The sequence below is a fragment of the Saccopteryx leptura genome, chromosome 13 (genome assembly GCF_036850995.1).
Source record: "Saccopteryx leptura isolate mSacLep1 chromosome 13, mSacLep1_pri_phased_curated, whole genome shotgun sequence".
Lineage (NCBI taxonomy): Eukaryota > Metazoa > Chordata > Mammalia > Chiroptera > Emballonuridae > Saccopteryx > Saccopteryx leptura.
In genome coordinates this window covers 40,919,434-40,932,577 of record NC_089515.1, presented here as the reverse complement: position 1 = coordinate 40,932,577, position 13,144 = coordinate 40,919,434, and the positions used below count along the sequence as shown (strand labels likewise).

At 45.5% G+C, this 13,144-nt stretch overlaps 1 protein-coding gene across 1 annotated transcript in view; it reads right to left on the bottom strand.

Annotated features, from left to right (window-relative positions):
• Positions 1 to 13,144, bottom strand: part of LOC136384641 (ADAMTS-like protein 3) — a 248,229-nt gene that overhangs the window by 90,518 nt on the left and 144,567 nt on the right. Inside the window, exons 10-14 of the mRNA XM_066355073.1 lie at positions 10,514 to 10,625; positions 7,495 to 7,633; positions 5,917 to 5,967; positions 4,449 to 4,653; positions 1,040 to 1,187 (exon numbers count right to left, since the gene is read on the bottom strand). Of these exons, the coding sequence (XP_066211170.1) occupies positions 1,040 to 1,187; positions 4,449 to 4,653; positions 5,917 to 5,967; positions 7,495 to 7,633; positions 10,514 to 10,625 (655 nt within the window). The remainder of the gene's footprint in view (positions 1 to 1,039; positions 1,188 to 4,448; positions 4,654 to 5,916; positions 5,968 to 7,494; positions 7,634 to 10,513; positions 10,626 to 13,144) is intronic.

Below are 13,144 nucleotides of genomic sequence, written 5' to 3'. Positions count from 1 at the left end.
CCGCACGCCAGGCCGACGCTCTACTGCTGAGCCAATCAGCCAGGGCCGGAAACACAGTCTTGTATAGAGGAGAACATATCTCAGAAGCGAAGCCAAGACATCCTACCTGTGGATGCTACCCATTTTGGCCAATTCATGTGGGACAAATTGCAACTACTAAAGGAATTCTAAATGTATCTATAGATCCATATTGGGCACTGAAAATCTTTATTCATCCCATGGGACAGACGTTGGCAATGGGACAGATGATGATGATGACAGCATTCCTCCCTCAAGAAATGGACACTCCCGTGGAAGGCGTGTATAAAATACCAGGGAATGAAGAAGAATGAGAACTCTGGGGGAGTTTTCCTGCTCTTCTTCCCATTTATCCTCTTTCCCCTTTCTTCTTTAAGGCAGAGACTGCCTCAAATTATTTTATGTCCACTGAGAAATGTTAGTGTCAGCCTACACAGATAGAAACTATTCTGTATGGGCTGAACTAACAAGGGCTCTACTTTCCCTCCTGATCCATTCAACCCAGAGGTCTAACTTCTCTGTCTAGGTCTATTGTAATCCATCAGTAAAATAACTTTATAAGGAAGTTAGTGACTCTGGTCAGTTGGCTCAGTTGTATAGAGTGTCAGCCTGGTATGTGGATGTCCTTGGTTTGATTCCCCATCAGGGCACACAGGAGAAGTGACCATCTACTTCTCTACCCCTCCCCTTCGCCATTCTCTCTCTCTCTCTCTTCCCCTCTCACAGCCATGTCTCACTTGGTTCAATCACATCAGCCCAGGTGCTGAAGATGGCTCCATGGAGCCTCTGGCTCAGGTACTAAAAATAGCTCAGTTGCAATCATGGTCCCAGATGGGCAGAGCATCGGCCCCAGACACGGGTTGCTGGGTGGATCTCGGTGGGGGCACATGCGGAAGTCTGTCTATCTCCCCTCCTCTCACTTTGAAAAAAAGAAAGTAAGTTGAAATACAAACACTGCAACACTAGAACGAGAGCTGAGAAACACTGTTCTATTTGACTTTGAGATGCACCGCAAACCCACCTTTTGGTTTATAACATGGGACGGGGACGATACACTCTTCTTTGATGTGTAGCTTCAATTGTGGGTTGCAGCCGCCAACGTGCTGTCCACGATGGTTGATACACAGCACGACCCGGTAACGCAACCCTCGGCCACAAGTCACTGTGCACTGCGGAGAGGAAAAGAGAAGCCAGTGAAATTCCCGTTCACGAGGAGAGCCACAAAGGTCCTTGTCTCATGCAAAAGGGGAGCCACTGGTCTTTCTGGATATTAAACACAGAAGACATCACAGTGCAAGAAAAACTGAAATACCCTGAAATCTTTTTGCTCAAATATGAAACAAATTTTGGTTCTCTCAACTTGGATTAAAAATTAGCATGAAATTGCTTATCCAGAACAATTCAGGAAGATAAAAGAAACGTTTCCAAACTAACAATTTAAAAAATCAAACTTTGATCAATGTGCTGGAGGATTCTCTTTTTCTTTCATCCATAGAAATCAGTCTTTCAAAGTCATTGTCATAGGGAGAGGTCATTAAAGAGTATTTACCCAAAAAATTTAGAAAAAAACACCACAGGAATATCAGGCAGCTAAAATTATGCTATTTTTTTTTTCTGAATATATATGAAGTTTGTGTTGTCAGTTTTTTTCTTGAATTATTTATTTTTTATTTAGAAGGTACTCTTGATTATCAATGGAGTGTTCTCATGTTGTGAAAAATCTAACATGTCTTCAATTTCTCTACGAGTTAGTGAGTGTATACGTGTGTATGTATGTTTTTAAAAAATTAAGAGACTTGGCCCTGGCCGGTTGGCACAGCAGTAGAGCGTCGGCCTGGCATGCGGGGGACCCGGGTTCGATTCCCGGCCAGGGCACATAGGAGAAGCGCCCATTTGCTTCTCCACCACCACCACCCTTCCTCTCTGTCTCTCTCGTCCCCTCCCGCAGCCAAGGCTCCATTGGAGCAAAGATGGCCCGGGCGCTGGGGATGGCTCCTTGGCCTCTGCCCCAGGCACTAGAGTGGCTCTGGTCGAGGCAGAGCGACGCCCCGGAGGGACAGAGCATCACCCCTGGTGGGCAGGGCTTCGCCCCTGGTGGGCGTGCTGGGTGGATCCCGGTCGGGCGCATGCGGGAGTCTGTCTGACTGTCTCTCCCCGTTTCCAGCTTCAGAAAAGAAAAAAAAAAAATTAAGAGACTTAATTTTTTAGGACCATTTTAGGCTTACAGACAAGTTGAGCAGATAGCACAAAGTCCCCTCTGCTCCCTCACCCCCACATACAGTTCCCCTTTTAGTAACATCTTGCTTTGGTGTGATATGGTCACCATCCTGAAGAACCAGAATCACTAATACGTTATTATTAACTGAAGTCCAGAGTTCACATTAGAGTTGTTGCCAGTTTTTAAAAATTTGTCATTTCTTTTCTTATTCTAAATCAGGGGTCTCTAAACTTTTTACACAGGGGGCCAGTTCACTGTCCTTCAGACCGTTGGAGGGCCGGACTATAAAAAAACAACAATGAACAAATCCCTGTGCACACTGCACATATCTTATTTTAAAGTAAAAAAACAAAACGAGAACAAATACAATATTTAAAATAAAAAACAAGTAAATTTAAATCAACAAACTGACCAGTATTTCAATGGGAACTATGCTCCTCTCACTGACCACCAATGAAAGAGGTGCCCCTTCTGGAAGTGCGGCGGGGGGCCGGATAAATGTCCTCAGGGGGCCGCATATGGCCCGCAGGCCATAGTTTGGGGACCCTTGTTCTAAATAAACATCTACTTAGACATCCAATATTTGTGTTTGCTATTCTTTTTTTTTTTTTAAGTGAGAGGAAGGGAGATAGTGAGGCAGACTCCCGCATGCGCCCTGACTGGACTGGGGTCCACCGGGAAACTCCCATCTGGTGCCGATGATGCTTGGATCAACCAAGGTTTCCTCAGTGCCTAGCGCCAACGCCTGAACCAACTGAGTCACTGACTGCTGGAGAGGGAGGGAGAGAAAAGGGGAGAGAGGGGGGAGAGTAGCAAATGGTTGCTTCTCCTGTGCTCTCTGACCAGAAATCAAACCTGGGATGTCCATACACCAGGCCAGCGCTCTATCTACTGAGACAACTAGCCAGGGCCAAATGTTGATTTTTGTTGATAGATCAGGGCATGTTTTTTGGCATAACCTTGCTCTAAAAAAATCCATCCATCTTGGTCTATTCATTTAAGTGAACACGTTTTCCTAGCATGTCCATGCAAAGCAAAACACAATGAGAAATAGACAGTAAAATAAAGAATAAAATTTCTGCTATCCCATGTCTTACACAGGCAATGGACTAGTTTTAATGCCTACTCACCTTGTGAAAAGACTGAGTTCAGATGAAAATTTACTTTGTATGTGTAATAACTATCTACCAAAATTTAAAACATATTCATGTTTTTGATTATGTATTAAAATTAAATATTATATTAATAACTTAATTCAGGAGCAGATGTTTAATACTTAAGAGTCTTAGAGCCACAGGAAATTAAAGTACATTAATTTTAACTGCTATACATTTTCTTAGGGAAAAGTAGAAAAGTGTATCAATAAAAGACTTTAAAGCATAAAAGTACATTAAATTTCTGTGAAGACAGTGAATTAAAAATGTGAGTTCAAGGGGGAGAAATGCATGATATCCAAATTCTCCAAGAAGATCTTGTTCCTGTATTTTTCACACAAAATCTGGCAAGAACAGAGATCACCATGGCCTTTACATTATAGTGGACACATTTTTAAAAATGCTTCAACACATTATTTAAAAATGTCAGCATTCACAGCATGTTGAAAATGACCTTTTTGATGTTTTTTAATCTAAACTTGTGATAAAGTGAATTTAAATGTCAATCTAAACATATGTGAAGGGGCATGTCATTTTCCAAACCTCCTTTTTTTTCCCCCTCCTTTGTATTTTTTCTGAAGCTGGAAACGGGGAGAGACAGTCAGACAGACTCCCGCATGCGCCCGACCGGGATCCACCCGGCACGCCCACCAGGGGCGACGCTTGCCCACCAGAGGGCGATGCTCTGCCACTCCGGGGCGTCGCTCCGCCGCGACCAGAGCCACCCCAGAGCCCGGGGCAGAGGCCAAGGAAGCCATCCCCAGCGCCCAGGCCATCTTTGCTCCAATGGAGCCCTGGCTGCGGGAGGGGAAGAGAGAGACAGAGAGGAAGGAGGGAGGGGGGTGGAGAAGCAAATGGGCGCCTCTCCTATGTGCCCTGGCCGGGAATCGAAACCGGGTCCCCCGCACGCCAGGCAGACGCTCTACCACTGAGCCAACCGGCCAGGGCCCCAAACCTCCTTTTGAGGGGAGGGGGTAAACAAAAAAGAACCAGTAACTCATGGCAAATATTCATGAAAACCTGAATGTCACGACCGGAGGCCCGGGGTCCTGTCTCACCTGCGACCAGTCCATGGCGATCCACTTGGGGCAGTCAAAGAGGTTGCACGTCTGCATGACCTTGGGCTTGGGGGCGTACATGCACTTCCACTCCTCCACCTGCAGGATCTCCCCGTGCATGGACTCCTCCACACACACGAAGCTCCGCCTCTGAGTGCCGCCCCCGCAGGACACTGAGCACGCAGTCCAGGGGTTATGTTCCCAGCTCAAAAGCAAACAAATGAAAACACATTATTTATTTGTTGCTGGAACGTTTGTTTCAAGTTTGCTAATATGGTTGCAACAAGGATACCAACCATGATTCAGCTCAGAAAGCCTAGGGACATGGAGAATTACAACTTGAATCTTGCCTGACCTGTGGTGGCGCAGTGGATAAAGCATTGACTTGGAAATGCTGAGGTTGCCGGTTTGAAACCCTGGGCTTGCCTGGTCAAAGCACATATGGGAGTTGATGCTTCCAGCTCCTCCCCCCCTTCTCTCTCCCTGTCTATCTCTCCTCTCTCTCCCTCTCTGTCTCTCTCTCTCCTTCTCTCTCTCCTCTCTAAAAATGAATAAATAAAAAATAATAAAAACAAACAAAAAAAAACAACTTTAATCTTAACTGTTACATATAATCTACAGTCACAGGTAGTTAACTCCTCTACCCTGAGGTCACTGTCAAGGGGGAAACAATCCACTGGCCCTGGTTGCTCATCACAGGACCAATGTGAGAGTCAAATTAATTAAAGTGTAGTTTATGAAAGCATCTTTCAACTGCTTTTAAACTACAAAATGCTAACGGATAATATTAGACCCTGGCAGGTTGGCTCAGTGGATAGAGCGTCGGCCCAGCATGCAAATGTCCCGGGTTTGATCCTCGGTCAGGGTACATGTGAGAAGCAACCATCTGCTTCTCTCCCTCTTCCTCTTCCTCTTCTCTCTCTCTTCCACTCTCACAGCCAGTGGTTCTATTGGTCCTGTGGTTCCATAGTGTCAGCCCCAGGTGCTGAGGATAGCTCAGTTGACTCAGTTGGCATCAGCCCCAGATGGGGGTTGCCAGGTGGAAACTAGGAGGGGGAACACATGGGAGTCTGTCTCTCTACCTCCCTTCCTCTCACTTAAAAAATAAATAAATAAAAATAAAGGACAATATTACTGGAGCGTATTGAAACTCCAGGTCAGAAAGGACCATAGTAGTTAGCGGTCCAGGTGGGAAAGGGGGTTCACATTTCTGGCCACTCCCTCTCTAACATCCAGGCACACGGGACACACCTGACATCGCGGTGACGAGATGTCATGGCTAAAGGCAGCCTTCTCCATCTCGTTCTTAGAGAGGTCTGTCCTGTTACTGCAGTGAAGTCTGTTTTCCCGCAGCTCTCCGCCCAGGGTCTGCTGTTCACCCCTCCTACATTTGACACCCTTGCTACTGGTACAACCAGTCCTTGCAAATGACCTGGAGGAAATTACAGAAAGTAATGACGTCACTCACCGAGGGAGAGGTTGGAAGTGGTCGTAGGGCATGATCTCTTTAAATCCGTCACTACAAATAAAACCGTTGTGATAATGTCATTTCTAAATCAATAAATATGCTTATTAATGCGACTAATACAGATGTGACATCACTCAAAAGGGTTCTCTTTCAAATCGAGAACTAAGTATGCAACGTGCTATGAACTATTCCCCCCAATTCAGCCACCGTCTCCTTCATTTCCAGAAACATCTCGGATGTACACCAACCCCAGGTCCATAAGAAAATACAGGAAAGGGAACTAATGACATGTATCAATCAAAGAAGAAAGTGTCTCCTTATTTGGATCTATTTATGCCTTTTTATCACCTAGAAAGGTCGTTCTGATAAAATATATTGATGATACTAATCACTGTCATATAAGTAGATCTTCAGAAAACCAGTTTATTTCACAGAATGTGCCCCTCATAAAGGCCTCCATGAATAATCATGGGATTACAGGAAACGGGCAGGGTAGAGATAGGAAATGAAATCCACCAAGAACGCTTCCTTTTCCACTTGCAAACCTCTGCCTTGGCCAGCTGGCCGAGGCCCGGGAGATTCTGGGATGTGATACCATGCTGTTATTTTAAGATCCTGCAAGGAAGCCAGGAAACTTCCCCAGGCAATCCAAGTCAGCAGGTACTAAATTATGCAACAGCAGAGTTTAGGCATAGCTTTTCTGCTCTGACATGAATGCATCTGATTTCCTTGCATGGCATGTCATTTATCCCAAATTTAAAGTGAACACTGCAAAGTCCAAACTTGGGCATGGGTGACCCTGTTTAAAAACTACAATGGTGGGGCCCTGGCCGGTTGGCTCAGTCATAGAATGTTGACTCAGTGTGTGGAAGTCCTGGGTTTGATTCCTAGTCAGGGCACACAGGACGAGACCATCTACTTCTCCTCCCTTCTCCCTCCTCCTTCTCTCTCTCTCTGTTTCTCTCTCTCTCTCTCTCTTCCTTTCCACAGTCATGGCTAGATTGGTTAGAGCACATCAGCTCCAAGTGCTGAAGATGGCTCCATGGAGCCTCCATCTCAGGTGCTAAAAATAGCTTGGTTGCGAGCATGGCCCCAGATGGGCAGAGCATCGGCCCCAAACAGGGGTTGCCGGTTAGATCCCAGTTGGGGAGAATGCAGGAGTCTGTCTATCTCCTCTCCTCTCACGTAAACAATCAATCAATAAATAAATCAATCAATAAATAAAGCTAAAACAGTGGGTTCAAGATACTTATGACTAGCAGATGGACCACACATTGCAGTTGGGTGAATGGATCTTAAATTTTTTAGACGCAGGAGATTCTCAGAGAGGCTCATTAGAAAGGGTTAAATATCACAGCACAGGGACACCACCCACAGCAAGAGGGAGCTCAGACTGCGGAAGCCTGTGAGCCTAATTCTCCCTGATCACGGTGACCCTTGCAAACGCAGGCAGCTGCCCCCAGCGCATGCTCAAAGTGGGACGATGTGACGGGGCTGCTCTGTTCCAAGGAGGAGCAGTCTCAGCTGCGCAGGATTTGTTCTTTTTTCAAAGTAAAAAGAATTAACAAGGATGCCAACCTGGATGGACAAGGGTCCATGCTGCATTCTTTCAGTTTGGGCTTGGGTTTCACGTTCTCGGGGTAGTAATGGCAATAATGGTCAGGAACCACTCTCTTCAAGCGGGTATCCACACACTCAGCCGAGTTAAGCTGATAACCTAGCGTGGAAGAAAAAGACGGGTTGAGCAGTGCGTCTGTTTTGTTTTTCCTCGGCAACGCTATCACTCCCCGCACACTTTTTCTCCTGTTTAAAAGACTGAACCTGGTGATGCTCAACCCTAGCTGTGTAACAGAACCATAGGAGATTTCTGACTGTACACAGGTCCCCAGGTCCCTTCCCTGTCCAGCTAAGTCAGAAACACGATGGCTGCATCCAGAAATCAGTATTTTTTTGAAAAGGATTCTCAGGTTCTTCTAAGATGACTAAAAGATTGAGAATGACTACCTGAACTGCTTCTGATAGTCTTCACTGTTATAAATAAAAGGTTACATTAGATGCCTTTTAAAAAATGCTAGGACTCGGGTGCAAAAGGTTACTTTTTCATTGTCCTGCATTCCCTGCCACATCTCACTGTCGTCACAGAACTGCACAAAGCCCTTCCAATTTCCTTATAGTCCCTCTTTTCCCCCATCCCCACTTCCATCAGACTCCCCCCGCCCCCCAATAGACCCTACTGTTTAGATGCCCTTCAAATGCATTGGTCTTAGGTGATGTTGTCTTGTGTGTATCTCTTCTAACTAAGTAAGTAATGTTGTTTTAAATCTTGTTCTTCTTTCTACTTTCCTCACTCAAGGTTACATTTTGAGGGCCCCCTGGCTGGGCCATTGCTTCTGTCTGCCACATAATGTCCCATTACACAGAGATACCAGTCTCCTTTGCTATCTGGGCACCTCCAATACCAGTTACCTTCGCTGACTGAGGATTAAGCATTGTCTACACAGGGAAGAACAAAATCCCTCCCCTCATGTCTCCCTTTGCCTCACAGGCCTTCAGAGGGCAAGGGCTAAAGACTGACTCCTGGTTCCATTCAATACAGTTTGTACCATCTCTGCAGAAAGTGAGTGTCCCAAATGGATGAGTGCTGTAGATTTAAAAAAACAATTTGCAAAGCGACACTTCTATCTCCTGAAAGATCTGATTCCAGGTTTCCTGTCACCACATAAGTGTCATGTTAAGTTTCTTTCTTTTTTTTTTTTTTTAAGGTAAAACCAGGATGAGTTCACATGACCAGTGGCGGTACAATGGATAAAGCATCAACCGCGGATGCTGAGAGCCCAGGTGTGAAATCCAAGATTGCCAGATTCAGTGCGGGCTCATCCAGCTTGAGTGTGGGGTCACTGGCTTGAGCCCAAAGGTCTCTGGCTTGAAGCCCAAGGTCATTGGCTTGAGCCAGGGGTCACTAGTTCAGCTGGAGCCCCCTGGTCTAGGCATATATGAGAAACAATTAATGAGCAATTAAGGTGATGCAACTACATGTTGATGCTTCTTACCTATCTCTCCTACCTCTCTTTCTCTCCCATCCTATCAGTCTCTCTGACTCTCTCTCTCAAAAAAAAAAGAAAAAGAAAAAACCCAGAATGAGTTCTTGGGCGGGGGGGGGGGGGGGGGGGGGGCAGGGGAGACCAAAATTAACTTCTCAGCCTCAGCCAATGGGCCTAAAAAGTTCTAAAAATATACGGACAGGCCTGATTGCTGACAGGAATCTGATTTTATAACCCACTGGACAACATTCTACAAGCCATGGCTTGGATGTAAGCTGAGCACAGGACAGACTGGTATGCATTATAAAAAGCAAGGTCAAAACCACAAGAACGAAAATCCAAATGGAGTCAATAAAATGTCACTGGGGTGCCAATATCTGCCAGCAAGTCTACGCTATCAGACGCCTGGCCATCTGGTGCTCTCTCCAGCCCAGTCTCAAGTGTGCCGCACAGACGGCTACGGATAAGACCGGGTGAGTCCATCCCACTGCTTTGGAGACCGGAGAGCTGATTTTCCTAATTAGCCCCCAAACCTCCAAAATGCCATTTACTCAAATCATTGCAGATTTGATTACTAATATAATCACATTTTCATAATGCTTTCCTTGTGGGCTGTATGTGTATGTTTTCTTTTCTCCCCAAAACAAAAACAGAATGAGATTTTACTCCTTGACTCAAAGAAAAACATTTTTTTGTACTAAATGGAAACATGCTTCTAGAAGGAGACAAGGAGCATTCAGGTGTTAATAATTTGAGGAGAGACGATTAATTTTCCTCCGTAATTTTATGTCAGTGCGGAGATAACAAAATGGAAAGGAAATAAGGCATATGGCCTTTCTACAGGATGAGGAAACTTCCTGAAACCCTGCCGGTGTGCAGAGGTGGGCGGGTGTGGCAGGGGTCCCACAGCCTGATGCTCCTCTTCTGTCTCTACAACCACCGCGGACCTTCGCCACCACCTCACTGTCAGGCACTTCCGTTTCCGGGTCCCACAGCTGGTATCTCCTGGCACTATACTCATTTTATTTTCTATCTATCTATCTATCTATCTATCTATCTATCTATCTATCTATCTATCTATCGCAAGAGGACAGAGACATAGAGAGAGGCAGAGAGATGGACAGATAGGGACAGACAGACAAGAAGGGAGAGAGCTGAGAAGTATCAACTCATAGCTGTGGCACCTTAATTGTTCATTGATTGCTTTCTCATCTGTGCCTTGACTAGGGGGCTCCAGTGAGCCAGTGACCCCTTGCTCAAGCCAGCGACCTTGAGCTCAAGCCAGTGACCACGGCGTCATGTCTATGACCCCATGGTTCAAGCTGGTGACCCTGCGCTCCAGCTGGTGAGCCTGCGCTAAGCCGAATGAGCCTGCAATCAAGCCAGCGACCTCAGGGTTTCGAACCTGGGTCCTTTGTGTCCCAGACCAACACTTTATCCACTGTGCTACCTCCTGGTCAGGCACTACACCCATTTTAAAGCCGATTTCACAAATGTGTGATTTCTAACTCAGAGCTCTAAATATTCATGAGCAAAGTCTGAAGTGTGAGCCTCACCTCCTCCACAGGTTACCGTGCAGGGGAAAAAGTCCGTCTGTCTCCACTGGTGGCTGATGGGCTGGTAAAAGAAGAACTGGACCACGCTGTCCTTGGCCGTTGTGTACCTGGTCTGGACAGAGAGAGCTGTGATAACACCTCTGCCTGCAGCGAGCTCGCGCTTCCCCCACCTTCCAAACTGAGGTGAATACGCTTCACCAAGCGGACAACCACTTCCATCGCCCCCAACTACGGTCCATGAAGAGTCCGGAATTTTAAGTGATAGCATTTCCCTTAGCTTGATCCTACATGGGGGCTCAGAGTATCTTCAGCGTCCTGGGAGTCCTTTCTCCTGATAACTCCATGTCTGTGAATGAGTTCACAGAAATGCACATGGAGATTTTTGTGTGTTTGTTTCACTTTTTTCTTTCTTCCTGGTACATTGAATTTTAATGCCTGGGAGAACAGGGACTAAGGCTTAATCAGGGTTTGCCCACAACGTGGCACATAGTGGGTGGGATTCTTATATTTTTTATAATAATATCTTTAAGCAGATGCTTCTGAAAAGTCCTCTGTGAAGTACAACTACAGACAGTGAGGTGCCTGTAAACACATGGTGTTACACATGAGCATTCGGGACCCAGATACCGGGAGTGGGAATGAGCCAGAAGGGCAGCTGTGGGCAAGTTTGCTTCCAGGTAACTAACCCCGCCCCCCGCAAAGGTTCTCGCCTTTGTGTTTTCTTCCATAGAGCTTGAATAAATTAGTAAACTCAAGGAAAGCGCCCAATGCCACATAAAAGGAAAAAGAGCTAGAAAACAAAAGTCAAGCTGATGGAAGAGAGATCCAGAAAATGCCAGGATCAGCTGGAGTTCAAGATGGAGATGAGGAAATGAGAGAGAGAACAATGAGAGGCAAGATTTGATCACACAATTGCCGAGCATTTCCTAGACCAGGCAAGGCTAACAGTTTTTGCCCCTGGGCCAGATGGCTCAGTGGTAGAGCGTCAGCCTGGCGTGCAGGAGTCCCGGGTTCGATTCCTGGCCAGGGCACATAGGAGAAGCGCCCATCTGCTTCTCCACCCCTCCCCCTCTCCTTCCTCTCTGTCTCTCTCTTCCCCTCCCGCAGCCAGGGCTCCATTGGAGCAAAGTTGGCCCGGGCGCTGAGGATGGCTCTATGGCCTCTGCCTTAGGTGCTAGAATGCCTCTAGTTGCAACAGAGCAATGCCCCAGATGGGCAGAGCATCGCCCCCTGGTGGGCATGCCGGGTGGATCCTGGTTGAGCACATGCAGGAGTCTGTCTGATTGCCTCCCCATTTCCAACTTCAGAAAAATACAAAAAAGAAAAAAGAAAAAAAGAAAGAAAACTTTTTCACAAGCCAGATGAACTATTAAAATAAAAAAATGTTAAATACAAAAATGATTCATTTAAGTAAACAAAATTTTATTGTAATTTGTTTATGAATAAATGTGAGTGAAAAAAATTTTAATAAAAATATATTTTAGTAAAATATAATTATATACCTTATAAATATCCAAACTGTATCGTAATCAATAGAAACAATATTTAAGTAACAGAATGAGTTTGAAGGGGCTATATCGCAAATAAAACAATATTTCATTTTATAAACAGCCTGGACACATTTTCAGTTATCAACTGGAGCTATTGTCTATGCTACAATGCCACTTGTTTCAGCACACTTGACCACAAAAATAACGAATTGTTTGACCTTGGGTGCACACTGGCAAACTCCACCTAAAAGAATGTGGGTTTCGCCTGACTAGGCGGTGGTGCAGTGGATAGAGTGTCGGACTGGGATGTGGAAGAGCCCAGGTTTGAGACCCCAAGGTTGCCAGCTTGAAGCGCAGGCTCATCTGGTTTGAGCAAAAGCTCACCAGCTTGGACCCAAGGTCGCTGGCTCGAGCAAGGGGTTACTCGGTCTGCTGAAGGCCCGCGGTCAAGGCACATATGAGAAAGCAATCAAGGCACATATGAAAAAGCAATCAATGAACAACTACGGTGTCGTAACGCGCAATGAAAAACTAATGATTGATGCTTCTCATCTCTCTGTTCCTGCCTGTCTGTCCCTGTCTATCCCTCTCTCTGACTCTCTCTCTGTCTCTGTAAAAAAAAAAAAGAAAGAAGAATGTGGGTTTCACATCGCCACTAAATGTCAAACAGTTCATATCGAGTACAGATGAGTACAAAAGTTGTAAATCTTTATAAAGTTGTAATCTTTTTTTAAAATAAAGAATTATCATGAATCCATTCGACCAATTATTGGAAGTTAACCCTAGATTAGTCACATGTGGAATTCTTTCCCACATATCACTATCTTCTTAAATATCTCAATTTCCAATAAAGATGCTTCCGCTTCTGAGTAGCTGAGATTTTAAAGTAGCGGAGAATATTAAAAATTTAATCGTGGGCTGCATAAACTCATTACACAGGCCAGATCTGGCCTGCGGGCTGTATGTTGGCCATGCCTGTCCTAGACCCTAAAAAGACAGGAGTCCTCAGTTTAAAAATATCCATCAGGTTCTGAGCTGACATTTTTTTTTTAATCAAATGAAAGGCAGGGAGGCAGAGAGACAGACTCCCTGCATGTGCCCTGACTGGGATCCACCCGCAACCCCCATCTAGGGCTGATGC